At 47.7% G+C, this 13,192-nt stretch overlaps 1 protein-coding gene across 1 annotated transcript; it reads right to left on the reverse strand.

The window, feature by feature from the left end:
• Nucleotides 1-3,951: 3,951 nt before the first annotated feature.
• Nucleotides 3,952-12,252, reverse strand: FBXO47 (F-box protein 47). The gene is made up of 10 exons (XM_009993775.1): nucleotides 12,072-12,252; nucleotides 11,498-11,668; nucleotides 9,583-9,659; nucleotides 8,839-8,916; nucleotides 7,704-7,812; nucleotides 6,640-6,816; nucleotides 5,887-6,033; nucleotides 5,165-5,307; nucleotides 4,627-4,786; nucleotides 3,952-4,070 (listed from the first exon to the last, which is right to left on the reverse strand). Exons 1-10 carry the CDS (start codon nucleotides 12,250-12,252, stop codon nucleotides 3,952-3,954), a joined length of 1,362 nt encoding a protein of 453 aa, XP_009992077.1.
• Nucleotides 12,253-13,192: the final 940 nt, after the last annotated feature.

Consider the following 13,192-nt stretch of genomic DNA (forward strand, 5'->3'; position numbering starts at 1 on the left):
CCCGCCACCATCTCTGGGCTCCCAGGCCCAGCTCAGAAAAGCTTCTCCTTTCTCTTCCACAGCCTCCGCCTGGTCCGTCTCCCTTGGAGCCTTCTGGAAAAGCATTAACCCTCTCTGAGCAGCCGGCGGAGGAGCAAGGAGCTGCTGAGGGGCTGAGCAGCGGGGAGAGGGGGGGAGATGGGGTGTGTGGGGAGAGAGCAGCCCGGGGACACCCCCCTGCCCGGCCACGGGTTGTTCCCTGTGACGCACGCAACTTCCCGGGGGGATGTGAAGGGTCCTGCCCCCACCCCCGCGGTTTAGCCCCTTGGGATGAGCCCTTCCGAGGTCGGTCGGTCGCTCGGGTTTAATTTTAGAAAAGCCCTTCTATTTTTAATGAAGAAAAAATAAATGTTGAGGGAAACGAAATAAAGAGGAATGACCCAGGGGAGTGAGCACGTCTGCGGGTGGTGGTGACTCTGCTGAAACCACCACAGGGCTGGGGCCCTCGTGGCTCAGGGGGAAAACCCCACTTCTCCTGAGAGATACCAGGGATCCTGTGAGCCCTGAGATGTGGTCAGACCGTGCCAAGACACCTCTGTGTCCCTTGGCATGAGGGGCAGCTGCTGCTCCAGGTGGGTCCAATCCAGGCTCTCCCCACTCCCATCCCCTCTCCGGTGTCCAGGGAAGCCCTGGGGGGAGGACTCAGTTCATCTCAGCATAGAAAAAGGAACATTTTTAACATGATGGAAATTTCTGCGAGATGGAAAGAACATTTCAGAGCTTAATTTTTCCCCCAGCTTGGAGAGGTCTGAGGAGGTATTTTGGGGCATCAGGAGGGGTTTTTTTCCTGCCCTTTTCTGAAGCCCCACGCTGATCCTTGCCCTTCCACAGCCAGCCACACATGATGCTGTTTTCAGAATGGAAGTTTCATCCTCTGGGAAGACAAGATTTTCATGTGCCTGGTCTCTGCCAGGAACGTGGGATTTTTTAAAGCAATAAATACCTGAAATATCTCTGATGGGGAAAAACTGCTCATGCCCCATTAGTTAACCACAGCAGCATCACATGAACGGGCGAGGAGAACAGGATCCAGGGAGGGCAGGGGCGGAGCTGGCACCGCCGGGGTGGGCTGGAGTTGGTGGGTGAGACTTTCAGAAGGCCATGTTTACAGAAAGAAGAGGGATTTCAGAGTCTGGGAATGCTGGATGTGGTTTGTGTTGCCAGCTGAAGACGTGACACTGCGATTTCCTGTCAGCCAAACTCCCGAGAGAAACACGGAGTTGGTGACTTTGCCCCCAGTGTGTTCCCAGTGCACCAGCTGCCCCGGGCTGGTTCCTCACTGCCGAGCCCTGGAGATGAGGAAAAGCTCCTCATTCCACCACCAAATATAGTCGAAAATCCCAAGCTTGAAATATTCTGGGAGGAATTTCTTCAAGCATAAGTCAATAACCTCTGCTTCATGAGGCTGCATCTGATGTCAACATCTGCAGTGATTAAGAGAGAGTGAGTAACAAGGAATGCATGGAATGGAAACTCAGCTGAGTGTGAAACCAGGAACAATAATTTTCTCTTACTCAGAGGGTTTTTCTCCCCTCGGAGGGCCTGACAAACCCCCCAGCTATGCACAACAATCCCTTCCTCCATGCCCTGGATCAGCCAGCTCCATGCTGGAAGGTGGTGAGACCCAGCCCAGCAGCTGAGGACTGGAAAGGGATGGAGACCACCAGGCAGGAGAGGTGTTTGCAGGCAGACACAGCCATGGTGAACGGGGAGAGCTCTTCAGCAGCTGGGACACCGGGCTCTGGAGCTCAGGTTGCAGCCGGGGAGCAGCACTGCTCTAAATGGGGCTACGCTGGCAGGGGGGGAGGATGTAGTTTCTCATCCTGGGAGGGTTTTATCAACTCCCAGTTTGGCAGCAGAAGAACCATTTTCTCCAGTATCACTGTCCCAGCTCCTCTGGCGTGTGGTGTAGCCCCGGGGCTCCCCCCGGGATGTCAGGAGTATTTGATGGTGAGAGCCGATCAAACGGTGATACCGGAGGAGGAGCCTGCACGGCTGGCGTCGTTTTCCAGTTCAAACAAAACTGGTTTGGGAAGTGCCACCTTTGGGGAGGAAAGGCCAAAAAAAGAACCCTCAAGCCCTTGCTGAGCTGTTGTGCACGTAAGGAAAAGAGCAGTTAATGGTAATTAAAGACGCCATCAACATTTCACACGTGGCAAGGGGCACTGCTGGAGGATCTGCCGCGGGAGCGAGCTGACATTCCAGCTTTTGTCGCCTGCTGCCAGGGACACGTTCCCTGTGTCGCTGCTCTCACATAATGGCATCCCTTGTGCCGGGCTGGAAGGCGCTGCTGCTGGACCCTCGGGCCTTGGGGATCAGCCCGGCCCTGGCAGAGGAGCAGCTCCGGCCCCGCGGCGCTCGGTGTGCAGCTCTGCGGGCATCGTCCCGCGCCCCGAGCACAACGGGGAGCGGTTCCAGACCCGCAGCCACCTCCCTGCGTTCCCGTGGGGTTGTTTATCGGCAGCAATTCCTGCGTGGAACGGGAGGGACGCGGGGGGTCTGGGCGTTCCCGGCGCTGGGCGCACGGCAGGGCTGGTTGCTCCTCACCCCTTGGGTGATGATTTTGGGGGTCTCAGGGCGCTGTGCTCAGGACACCAGCAGCACCCAGCGCGGCTGCAGCAGCACAGCCCGCCCTTAGGGATCACCTTCAGGCAGTGGGGAAAAGGGGTTGTTGGAAGCGGTTGTGTCTCCTGGAAGGTTCCACCTCTGCCATCTACCGGTACTGCAAAGATCCCCAGCACATTCATGTCCCTTCCCCATCCCTTGATGTCCTCAAATCCTGCCTGTAATTGGATGGTCCACAAATGCAGTGAGAATTCCTAACTTGCAAACTTCGTTGCAGAGCTGCTGTCGGCTCCTTAGTGATGGGGTCAAGTGGGGGCAGCTGAGATTAATTAGGACCATTTATGTTGAGGTGGTCCCGGGTCTTCAGAGCTCAACCTGGGTTCTCACAGCTAAAATCTAGTCCTGAAGGAACAGGAAAACACTTGGAAAGTGAGTCGGGAGGAGAAGGCAGCCATTTAATCATGAGAAGGAAACAGCCACGTTGTAAACAGCACGGAGTAAAGTAAGTGCGTTTTATTTTGCGTTCAGTATCTTTGGTTTGAAGGCAATGGAGCAGAAAATCAAAACCTTTTATAAGTAGCAAACATTTGTATACTCTAATGGAACAGTGATCTTAGCCTAGGTGTGTTTAACGTGTGCCTGCAACTCAGCCAAGGCCTAGAAAGGCAAATACAATCTAACAACTCAGTTATTGCACTGGGCAGGGAGAGGGATTTGAAGTCTCTTCTGCTTGGTGGTTAAAAGGTACCTGCAGTCTGGGGGGGAAAAAAACCTGCCTTGCTTGATCCAAAGCAGTGAAATTGCTTTCAGGAATCACCTTGTCCTGCTAGAATTGAGCTCACAACCTCTGAGTGCTTCTGTTGCAGAAGGCAGGAGTCAGTGAGAGACCCTGGCAAAGTGGAAAAATGTGGCTGAGCTTCTCCCCTTGCAGCTGCCTCCTTCTCCCCCGAATCCCAAGAGAAAACAAAATTAAAAGATCAAAATGTTTTTGGTTCTGAACTAAGATAACATTCTTCAGTGTGTGTCTGCACACCAAATATGAGAACCCTGTCATTTTTTTTATTGCGTGTGCAAACATACACAGTGGGAAAAGAATGTGGTTCATGTTCCCAACACGGGGGCCCCCAGCCCCCTGCCTCAGAGGAGCAAACCACACAAGCAAAAGCTCCCAGGTCCCCAAGAATTCCACCAGCTCATTCAGCTGGTCTGACATGTGTGTCCCTACCTTCTCCCACTGCCACTTCAGCTCTTGCTGGATTGGAAATGTAAGTAGTTGGGCTTTGCAAGTGTTAAAAGTCCACAATAAATCCTGCAGGAGTCGAGGGGCAGTCTGTGAGATCCTGAGCATCAAACAGGGTCAGTGCTGCTTCTCATGGTCAGGTACAGGATTTCTTTGTGGAAGTTTGCTTGTGCATTTACCAGGTGGAATAGATTCAAGAAGCTGGTGTCTTCCTCATCACGGTCTCCTGCTAGGGCAAAGCAAAGCACTTAAAAATGATCAGTGAAACTAAATGACTTCTTTGAAGATAAATCTTACTCCTTCAGTGTTTTCAGCAGAGGCTGGATCAGCAGCCTCTGCTTAGATTTATGAGGCAGCAGCTACTGCACCTGACAGCAGGGCAGCTGTGAACTGGCACAGGAGACTCTCCAACATTCTTTCACCAGCTTGTCCAAAGATGGGCAAGAACAATTGTGCATGACAAGACAAAAATCTGTCCTGAGCAGGCAGTTAATCTTTACAGATTGCCATCCTCCTCAGGCTGGAGGTTCTCCCCAGGCTGTGGCCAGGGAGCAACTGAAGCCAAAGGGGCTGGCTGGGAGCATGAGTTCAGACACAGCCCAAAATACCTCAGGCCCTGTGTGCTGGTGGGATGCATCCTAAAAGGCTGTTGGTTTCACTCTCCATGGCACTGGAAGTCTCTTAGACAAGAGAGATTGGGGAAAAAAGAGACAAAAGTGTTTCCTAATGATGACACTTGGTTGAGTAAAGAGCTCATCCTGGCTGGCAGAGCCCAGGCTCACCTGTCAGCACTGCCTGCAGCATGTCCATGATCATGTGTGCAAAGGCATTCTCCACACACTGCAGGAAGTGGTTTCTCTCCCCTGGGGTGCTGAAAACTTTGCAGACCTTCTGCATCATTTTCACTGCCCAGTCCATGCAGTACAGGTCCTTCTCACAGACCTGACAGGCAGAGGAAATATCAGAATCAACCTTTGTGATGAGTTCAAGGCTATAGAAGAGAAGATTAAATCTTAAAATCAACTACTGATTCTCCTGAATGACTGGGTGGGTTGCAGCCATGGCCTGGGAAATGAGGGCTTTTTATGAGGACATTGAGGTTATTCTAGGGAGGAGCTTCTCAACCTGCTGCTAGTGGTACTTTTCTCCTCCAGGATGGGTTGTTACCTTGCAGAGATGTGCTGGTCAGGGACCAGGGGTGGAAGAGAACTGAGCCTCTTGATGGACTCACTCCTGGTAGGCAGGAATAGATGGAGAAGTCTGAGAAGGGAAATGTGGGGAGACCAAAAGGCTGAGCCTGCTCTGTTGGGTGGTACTCACCAAAGCCAGGAAGACTGTCAGCCTGGCTAGCTCCATGGCTCTCCTGTTCACAGCTTTACTGGCCATAAAAGTGAAGCAAATGTTGTTTCCACTCAGAATCAGAAGCCGGGCGTTGTTCTCCATGAGCCACTCCCGGGGAACAACTTGGGGATCAAAACAGAGAACTTTAGGGATCTTTGAACAAAAAGGAAGGAGTGTCACCAACAGTGTGCTGGAGAAGATTGATTTATGACTTGTGGGCTTTGACAGCTAACCAGTATTTTGAGGGAATACCCTCTGGAATCCAGTTGCAGCAATGAAGTCATACAAGCAGTTCCTCCCAGCAGTGCAGTTGGAGCTCTACACGGTGGCCTCTGTGATACAATCTCACCCCAAACCAACTCTGTGTAGCTGCTCGTGTGGTTCAGTTGAATTTTGGCTGGAACAAATGTTATGTTTTCAGCTTGGACCATGTCTCCTTAAGAATGGCTAGATGAGACTTGAATTGTAAAGGTCTAAAACATTTCAGAGGGGGGAAGGACAGCCTGGCTTTGGGAGCAGTGCTGGGCTCCTCCCATCCCTGGATGCTGAGGGTAATGACTTTTCCAGTTATGCCACAGCTTCCGTGAGGAATGTTGCAGTCAGTTTCCCAAGGCACCTCCTCCCCTGCAGCACATTTATTGCCAGGTTTGGAGGGCATGGGCAGGTAATCCCAGGGATTAATGATAAAGGCACAAACACACCTGACAGCTCATCCACAAGACTGATAACATCGTCTGCCGTCCATTCCCTGGCTTCTGTGTCGTACAGCAGCTTGATTGCATCTGCCAGACCTTTCAGACTGGTCTCATCTGTTGGTCCTTCTGTCATTTTCTGCCAAACCACATGTCCTGAGCAATATATTAATCACAAATCCTATTAAGTGACAGAGTAATGCATTTATATGTTTGTTTGTTTGTTTATAACCAAGGAAGGTGCTAAATTGGGCCTCAGGGTGCAGCCAGAGGAAGGGACTCAGAGGAAGAGACTCAGTCTTTGGGACAGTGAGATTCTTCACCACCCCCCCCCCAGCATCTGCCATTTAGCAGGGACAGTGTCAGTTGCAGCACAAATCAAAGAGTTTTAAAGAAACCCGGGTCTGATAATTAAGTGAGCAAGCAGGCTTTTCTGCAGGGGAGCAAGTGCTGCTTGGAGGTGCATTTGAGCTAAGTCTCTCCAAAGCAGGGGAGCACAGAGGAGCAGGGGTGCAATTTCTTCACTTGAATTGTAACTCTTTATGTATCTATGGATGTACAGATACATACACCCACTATCAAATACAGGAATGATCTAGAAGTTGGTTAGGTCTTCTTAAGCAGAGCAATTTTTCTAGGCAAAATGATCACATTCTATTTGCATGAAGCTGCATTGCCAGAAATGCTGCATCCTGCAAGGAAACCTCGTTCTCAGGGATCACACTTGGCAAATTAACCCCCCCCCCGCCCCAGACTAGTCACCATCGAGGGAGGACACTGGCCCAAAGATGATGTAGAGCAGGCGAGCTTGGTTGACCATGGGCCAGGGCTTTAAAATGCGGGTCAACCAGAAAGCAGAGTCACTCCTGTGGCTCCAGTGGTTGAGCAGCACAGCCCGGCAGTACAGCCTGATCCGCAGCTCCAGCTTCCGGGCGCTGCCTGCAGGAGAGAGTGTGGATTGTGGGAATCCATCCAGCTGCCTGCAACCTGGGTGATCACTACTTGTTTTTTTTTTCTAATAGGAAGAGAAAGAAGGGTTTTCTTAAAGAACATCTAGGGAGATGAACTTAAATTCTCAGCTGTGATTTCCTGAGTTTGGCTTTTCTGGGTCTGTTGGCCACAGAATCTATCGTGCCCCCTCTGGCCCCTTGCTGCAGTTTGTGCCTGACTTCAGGGGCCCTCAGCTCTGTCTTTTGGTTACTTTACTCTTTTCTCTTTGATGGCATCAGTAAGTGGAAGCAGGAGGAAGTTGTTTAGATGGTTGCACATAAAGTGTCCCATAGAAAGACCCCATTCTGTGCTGGGCAACCTGAGAATTTCTGGAGAGGAGTGTGCCACATCAGTGATGTGTTTCAGAAATACTAAATCCCGCTTTTTGCTGCATCACTGGTTTTCTGTGTTGGATCTTTTCCCATGGATTTCACTGGCTTGGAGTAAAGATTCAAATCCATGTTGCTGCTTAAGTATATACATCACTTATCCATTGGTTTGATGATTCAGAAAACCCTGAACACCTCTCAAGAGAAGTGTCCTCACTACAGGATTTGTGTCAAAGACAAAGGGACTTTGCTTTGCTTTTGGTGATGAAAAAATAGCTCCCTAGATGAGGAGCAAGTATTTGGTTTAGAATGCCAGATTTCTGGGAAAAGCTGGGGCTGGCAGAACATGCAGGAGAGCCAGGAAAGGGCTGGTGCTGGAAGGCTTAGCTGAGCTAAATCACTCTCAGCTCCAGACACATCTTGTTTGCACTAATCAAGATGCATTTTCTGACTTCTCCATGATGGCACTTTCTGATCTTGTAGGCCTTGGTTCTGCCTGGTGCTTACCTGGTTTGCTGCTGACAACTGTCTGCACCTTGCGGGGCAGATTGCTCAGCTCACAGAGGAAGTTAAACACACGGTGACACTCCAGTTCATCCCAGCCTGCTGTTAGGATCTGAGGATTGGGAAAGAAAGGGAGTAACAATTAATAGATTGAGCCTTAGATGCCACTCCTCATCTCATGTTAGATGAACACCATCTGTCCTGCAATTTATGAGGAGAACAGAGGGGGAAGGTGTCACACCTGGAGTGTGGTGCTTGCACAGCATCTTCCTGATGAGTATGGGGAACCATTATCTGCTTGAGGAGCTGTAGGTGATGGCAGAGGTTGTTCTTGGGCTTAATGCAGCCCCAAAGCACAAGCTGCTAATGCAGCTCCACTTTTATAGAATCATGGAATGGTTCAGGTTGGAAAGGGACCTTAAAGACCATCAGGTTCCAACCTCCCTGCCATGAGCAGGGACACCTCCCACCAGCCCAGGCTGCACAAGCCTCATCCAACCTGCCCTTCAACACCTCCAGGGAGGGGGCAGCCACAACCTACTGGGCAACCTGGTCCAGTGCCTCCCTACCCTCATGGGGAAGAATTTCTTCCTGATGTCCAACCTCGATCTCCCCTCTTTCAGTTAAAAACCTTTAGCCTTTGTCCTATCACTGCCCTCTCTGGTGAAAAGTCTTTCCTGATCTTTCCTGTAGGCTCCTCTTAGTTGTTGGAAGGTGCTAAGCTGTGCATTGCCAAAATAATTCCTTTGGCACTGTTTTTGTTTTGTTTAATGTTAAGCTAACAATATTCTGGCATGTGAAGTGTCTAGCCATTTACTTTTAAACTAAACCACCTCTGCTCTTGGTTTGTGAATTTGAAGCTGTGTAATAAAATGCTCCCCTTCTCCTGTGTCTCCTTGGATAATAAATCTCTAATAGAAATCCAGACTGGTTGGTAGGGAAACCCAGACCAAGGAATCAAGAGTCAAATCAGCAACTTTAACAATCAGAAAGGAAATTGAGGGAACTGTGTGAATAAATATCCCCCCTTACCACTCAAGGATCAAAATAGTTTTATACTTCTAGATTAATTTAGAAAATAATCTTAATTTTCTTTTATATTTGTGATACTTGCCTTCTCTCCACAAAGATACTGTACCTGTAAGAACACCCCATAGCACTGCAGTCCTAAACAATGCAGAGGGTTTGGGCACCCATTGAGCTTAAAACAGGAAATCTGCAAGTGTGAAACACCAATAATTTATCTGAACTGGGATGAAAAATGCTGTGCTGCTTGTGCACCTCAACACTGATTAGAGTGATTCAGGATTCCCTTCCCTAATTGGATAAGGAAACAAGTTACAGCATCAATGTTATGGCCCAGCATTGTGTTCTAAATTGTGGCCAAAGGGGTGAGCAAAAGGGCTCTAAGAAGTGCAAGGTTGTGTTTAGCAGAGTGACATTTCTGTGCAGACTTGTGCTTTTCCAAGCTAAATTCCTGGTAGTCCAGAAACTGGAGGAAAGCTGCAAAGCACTGATCTGGGAATGTGGAATCCCAGTAGGAAAGCTGTGTGCTCAGTCTGCTGGTTTAGGTTCTTCTGTTACTGTTAAAGAGAGATTGATTATAAATCAATATATTCATTACACTGCAGTAATAAGCTCCAGCAAAGGGACAGTTAAAGGCATAATTCAACTAACTGCCTTCTGTGAGTGCAAAGGGCAGCTTCATAGAATCATGAAGTTATTTGGGTTGGAAAGGACCTTAAAGATCATCCAGATCCAACCCCCTGCATGGGCAGGGACACCTCCCACCAGCCCAGGTAGCTCCAAGCCCCATCCAACCTGCCCTTCAACACTGCCAGGGATGGGGTTTGCAGCACCAGTGAGAGGAATGTGAACTTACCTCTGAGAGAACCTTGTGGATAAACTTCAGTCTGTCTTTTGTAGGCAGGAGAAGTGTGCATCTCTTGAGCAACAGCCCTGTGAACACAAGGAATACTTACAGGACTCTGAGTTACAGACATGGCACACGGGTTACTAGGGGAGCTCCAGCATTCCCAGGCACACACTGGGAAAAGCTGCTGGAAGGCAGGAAGAGCAGCACCCTGGACTCTGGAGAAGGGCTGTGGGCTTTGTAGCAGGGACATCTTTTCCTAAAGAAAAGTTATCAGGTGGTACCTAAGTTTCCTTTGCCAGAACTTGTTTATTTGTTGTTTTAAAGCCCTATTAAAATCACAATGTTGGTTTTAGAACCACAGCTGTTAAAAATGTTGGAAATACACGTTACTTGTGGCACCTCTTCTAACAGCACCCTGGGGAGTGCTGGTTTTCCCCTTACATCATGGAAAGCTGAGCTTCCTAACTTTTTTTCCAAGATAGCCACATGATCTAAAAAGAAAATATTCTAAACTATGTTAATGTAAAACATGGCTACAAGGTGAAATAATATTCCTACACAGGACTGAAATGGTTTGTGTTCAGGGTGTCAGTCTGGAGTCCATTGTAGTGTGGAACAGCTGTTTGTTAAGCAGCATATTTTACACCACTGGTTAACAACTTGCTGTTCAAAAACTACCACCCTCATCTACAACCCAAGTTCACTTTAAACAATTAAATTCTGACCCTACTACAAGTGTAGGAGGATTTTGCCATGGACTTGAGTGGGGCCAGAGCCCTCTGAGATTGAGTGAGGTTTATGTCACCTGTGGGAGGAATTTTTCCCATTCAGTCCAGTCTTTCTTGCTGTAAAGTAAATATTGATTTTTGCAACTGATCCCTTAACAGAAATGTTCATTTGAGCCTTCCACTGATGGCACAGATGCTGAAAAGACCTTTATATTTTGAATATGTCATGTTTTACTGCTAGGCCTGTAGTGATGGGTTCACAGCTGCATCTAAATAAAAAGTTGGCATTTGCAGTTACTACAAAGCCCAAAGGCATTTTGATTTTTTTAAAGAATTGTAGTATTTCAGGCTTCATTTAAAAAATAACCCACTACTATTTATTTTAAGATGCCACAAAACCTCCACGGATGGCTTACAATAGGAGGTTTTTGGTTTAAATCACTTCAGCAGTGTGAGAGCAGAAGAGCTGACATTTCTATGTTGCCCTTAAGCTAAGAGTGAGAGGGAAATGTGTTCTTTGTGTCCATGTCAGCCTTGGAGCTCTGACACAAAGCTGACAAGGGGAATGCTTGTCCTTGGCAACTGTGACAACCCTTTTGTGATGAGCTACTTCTTTCCTGAGAAGTGGGGTGTGATCTGCAGGGCAGGGAGTATCAAGCAGCCCTTCTGATGGCAGCTGCTGTAGAATTGGGCTGGGTTTCAGTTCTCTGGCTACATTTCCCAGGCTGAGGAATGTGAGCAGCTCCAGAGTAATCCATGAAGGAAGAAGGCTCAGCAGCCAGATTCCTCCAGCCAGTGTGGGGCCTGGGACTTCTGGGTTCTGCTGCAGTTTCCAGTGGTGGTTGGTGTCCAAACAACCTAAATCTGGAAACACCTACTACTGGGAGCTGATCTTCTGCCTGAGCCCTGCTTGCCATTCAATAGGAAAAAACACACACAGAGAAAGCAGACCAGGCATAATTTTTTCCATAACTAAGATGTTTTGGAGCAATTACAGGTAATTCCTCCTCTCTCTTCCTTGCCACTTAATGGTATTTGATTTGACTGTTTGGCACAGGGAAGAACTTCCCTTTCAGAGGGAGCTGCACAAATTATTTGGGCCGTAACCTGAACATTTTCCCGATCAATGCAAAGAAACCTTTTAGCTGAGCTGGGGTCTCCTCTAATTGTTACCATTTGCATTAAAGGATCACCTAGAGACTTGTAGTGCTCTAAAATAGAGCATCCTTCTCTCATGCCAGGTAGCTCAGAGTTATGAAAGTCTTGCAGTAAAAGCCTTCGGTTTCCTGATGGGCTTGAGATGTAATTAATGAGGCGGTTGCTGATGGTTTTTGACACCATGCTCAGCATGCTGATGTCCTTCACTGGAAAAAGCAGAACCCGGGTTACTAGTCAGTCTTTCCTGCAATCAAAATGCTGATCACTCATCAATAACTTGATCTGACTTCCAAAAGAAGCCAAGAACTAAAATTTACAAAGAAAACGTTTAATTACCGTTTATCTCCTTGGTCAACAAAACGTAATACTTTGAAATCGATAGATCTGAAGAATGCTTTTTTATGCCAAAACCACCCCAAATAGCTTGTAATTATTTAAATGTTGGTCATTTGGTTCATCATACATAAGAGCTGCAATTTCAGACAATAAGTCACACAAAATTACTTCAACTTAGCTACAAGGTGTAACATTTTAAATAATAATGGCTTTTCCTAAATGGAAAACAAATTCCAGATGTTGGGAGAAGTACCTTTCTGCACAGGCCCTCACCTGAAAGATAATTCAATACCATTTGGAAGATCTCTAATGGAAGTGTTTTAAAATATCCCAGTGCTGACAGAGACTGGGGATCCATGTCCAGGGTGTTGCAGGGCTGCCGGGAGCGCCGGTTACTGCGCCGGAATTTCTGGTTGGGAATCAAGGTGTAGCTGGTCCCTCCTGAGGATGCCATTGTCCTTAGGCCCATAAACCACCTGGAGAGGAACACATGGAAGACTTGTTTTCAGAGGAGGAAAATACTACACCCAGAACTAGGCTAAGAGAGGAGTCACTGCATGGTCAGCACAGCAATGGAGGGGGAAAGTCTTGTGGAATGTGTAGGATAAGGTCTGTTGCAATTGAGTGCAATGATACACAATTTATGGAATAGTTTTCTAATTCCATGTCTCAGAGAATGGAATATTCAGCTGATCCTACAGGAGGAAAAGTTAAAAGCATTGGAGTGGGATGTACATCAGAAAGTGAGTGAGACAGACCTGAAGGAAACTCTCCAGGAAGTATTTGCGATGGAACAAGCTGCAGTAATTAACAACGTCATTTTCCCTCGTTATGCTAATTATTCAACAGAACAGGGAAAAGTTACAGGGATGGTATTGAAATGATTGTCAGGTTGCTTGGTTCCTTTGGGGTGGTAGCCAGGCTTCCACACATGCTTGTGCATGGCAAAAAAACCCACAAAGATCATAAGTAATAAAGCGATGCTTCAAACAATTTCTTTCCTGCAGCATTTGATACGTGGCTTCAGTTCATATCACGACCAGATGTGTGATATACAGAGATGATACAAGATTGCAATCTAAAAACACACCAAAAAGATCTAAAAAGATAAAGAAATATGTTCTTTAGGTTTGCCTTCTCCTGTCTGAGTCTCTAGAAAGTCTGCAACAATGAGTTGGTGACTCACAACCTCTTACATTTTTTTTATATTTTTTTTTTTAAAGAGATTTTTTCCCACTATTTCCTGTTTCCAGCAGCTGAGACTCCAGGGAAACTGCCAAAGAGCCTGAGTGCTCCAGTATGATCCCAAGAGCTGGCAGCACTGATGGTAATGTAACTGGAACCCATCCAAGCTGCAGGGCAACATCCCAGTTACCATCAGTGGGAAACAGACT

This window comes from Chaetura pelagica, unplaced genomic scaffold, assembly GCF_000747805.2.
Source record: "Chaetura pelagica isolate M959 unplaced genomic scaffold, ChaPel_1.0 scaffold1843, whole genome shotgun sequence".
Taxonomy (NCBI): domain Eukaryota; kingdom Metazoa; phylum Chordata; class Aves; order Apodiformes; family Apodidae; genus Chaetura; species Chaetura pelagica.

What these genes read in the sequence shown, in the direction of transcription:
- FBXO47 (XM_009993775.1), bottom strand. Translation starts at nt 12,252, where the DNA reads ATGGCATCCTCAGGAGGGACCAGCTACACCTTGATTCCCAACCAGAAA. An exon ending in GCTATGGGGTGTTCTTACAG is followed by an intron (nt 7,813 to 8,838) that starts GTACAGTATCTT and finishes CCCAATCCTCAG; the next exon opens with ATCCTAACAGCAGGCTGGGA. An exon ending in GCTGCAGGCAGTGCTGACAG is followed by an intron (nt 4,071 to 4,626) that starts GTGAGCCTGGGC and finishes TTGCCCTAGCAG; the next exon opens with GAGACCGTGATGAGGAAGAC.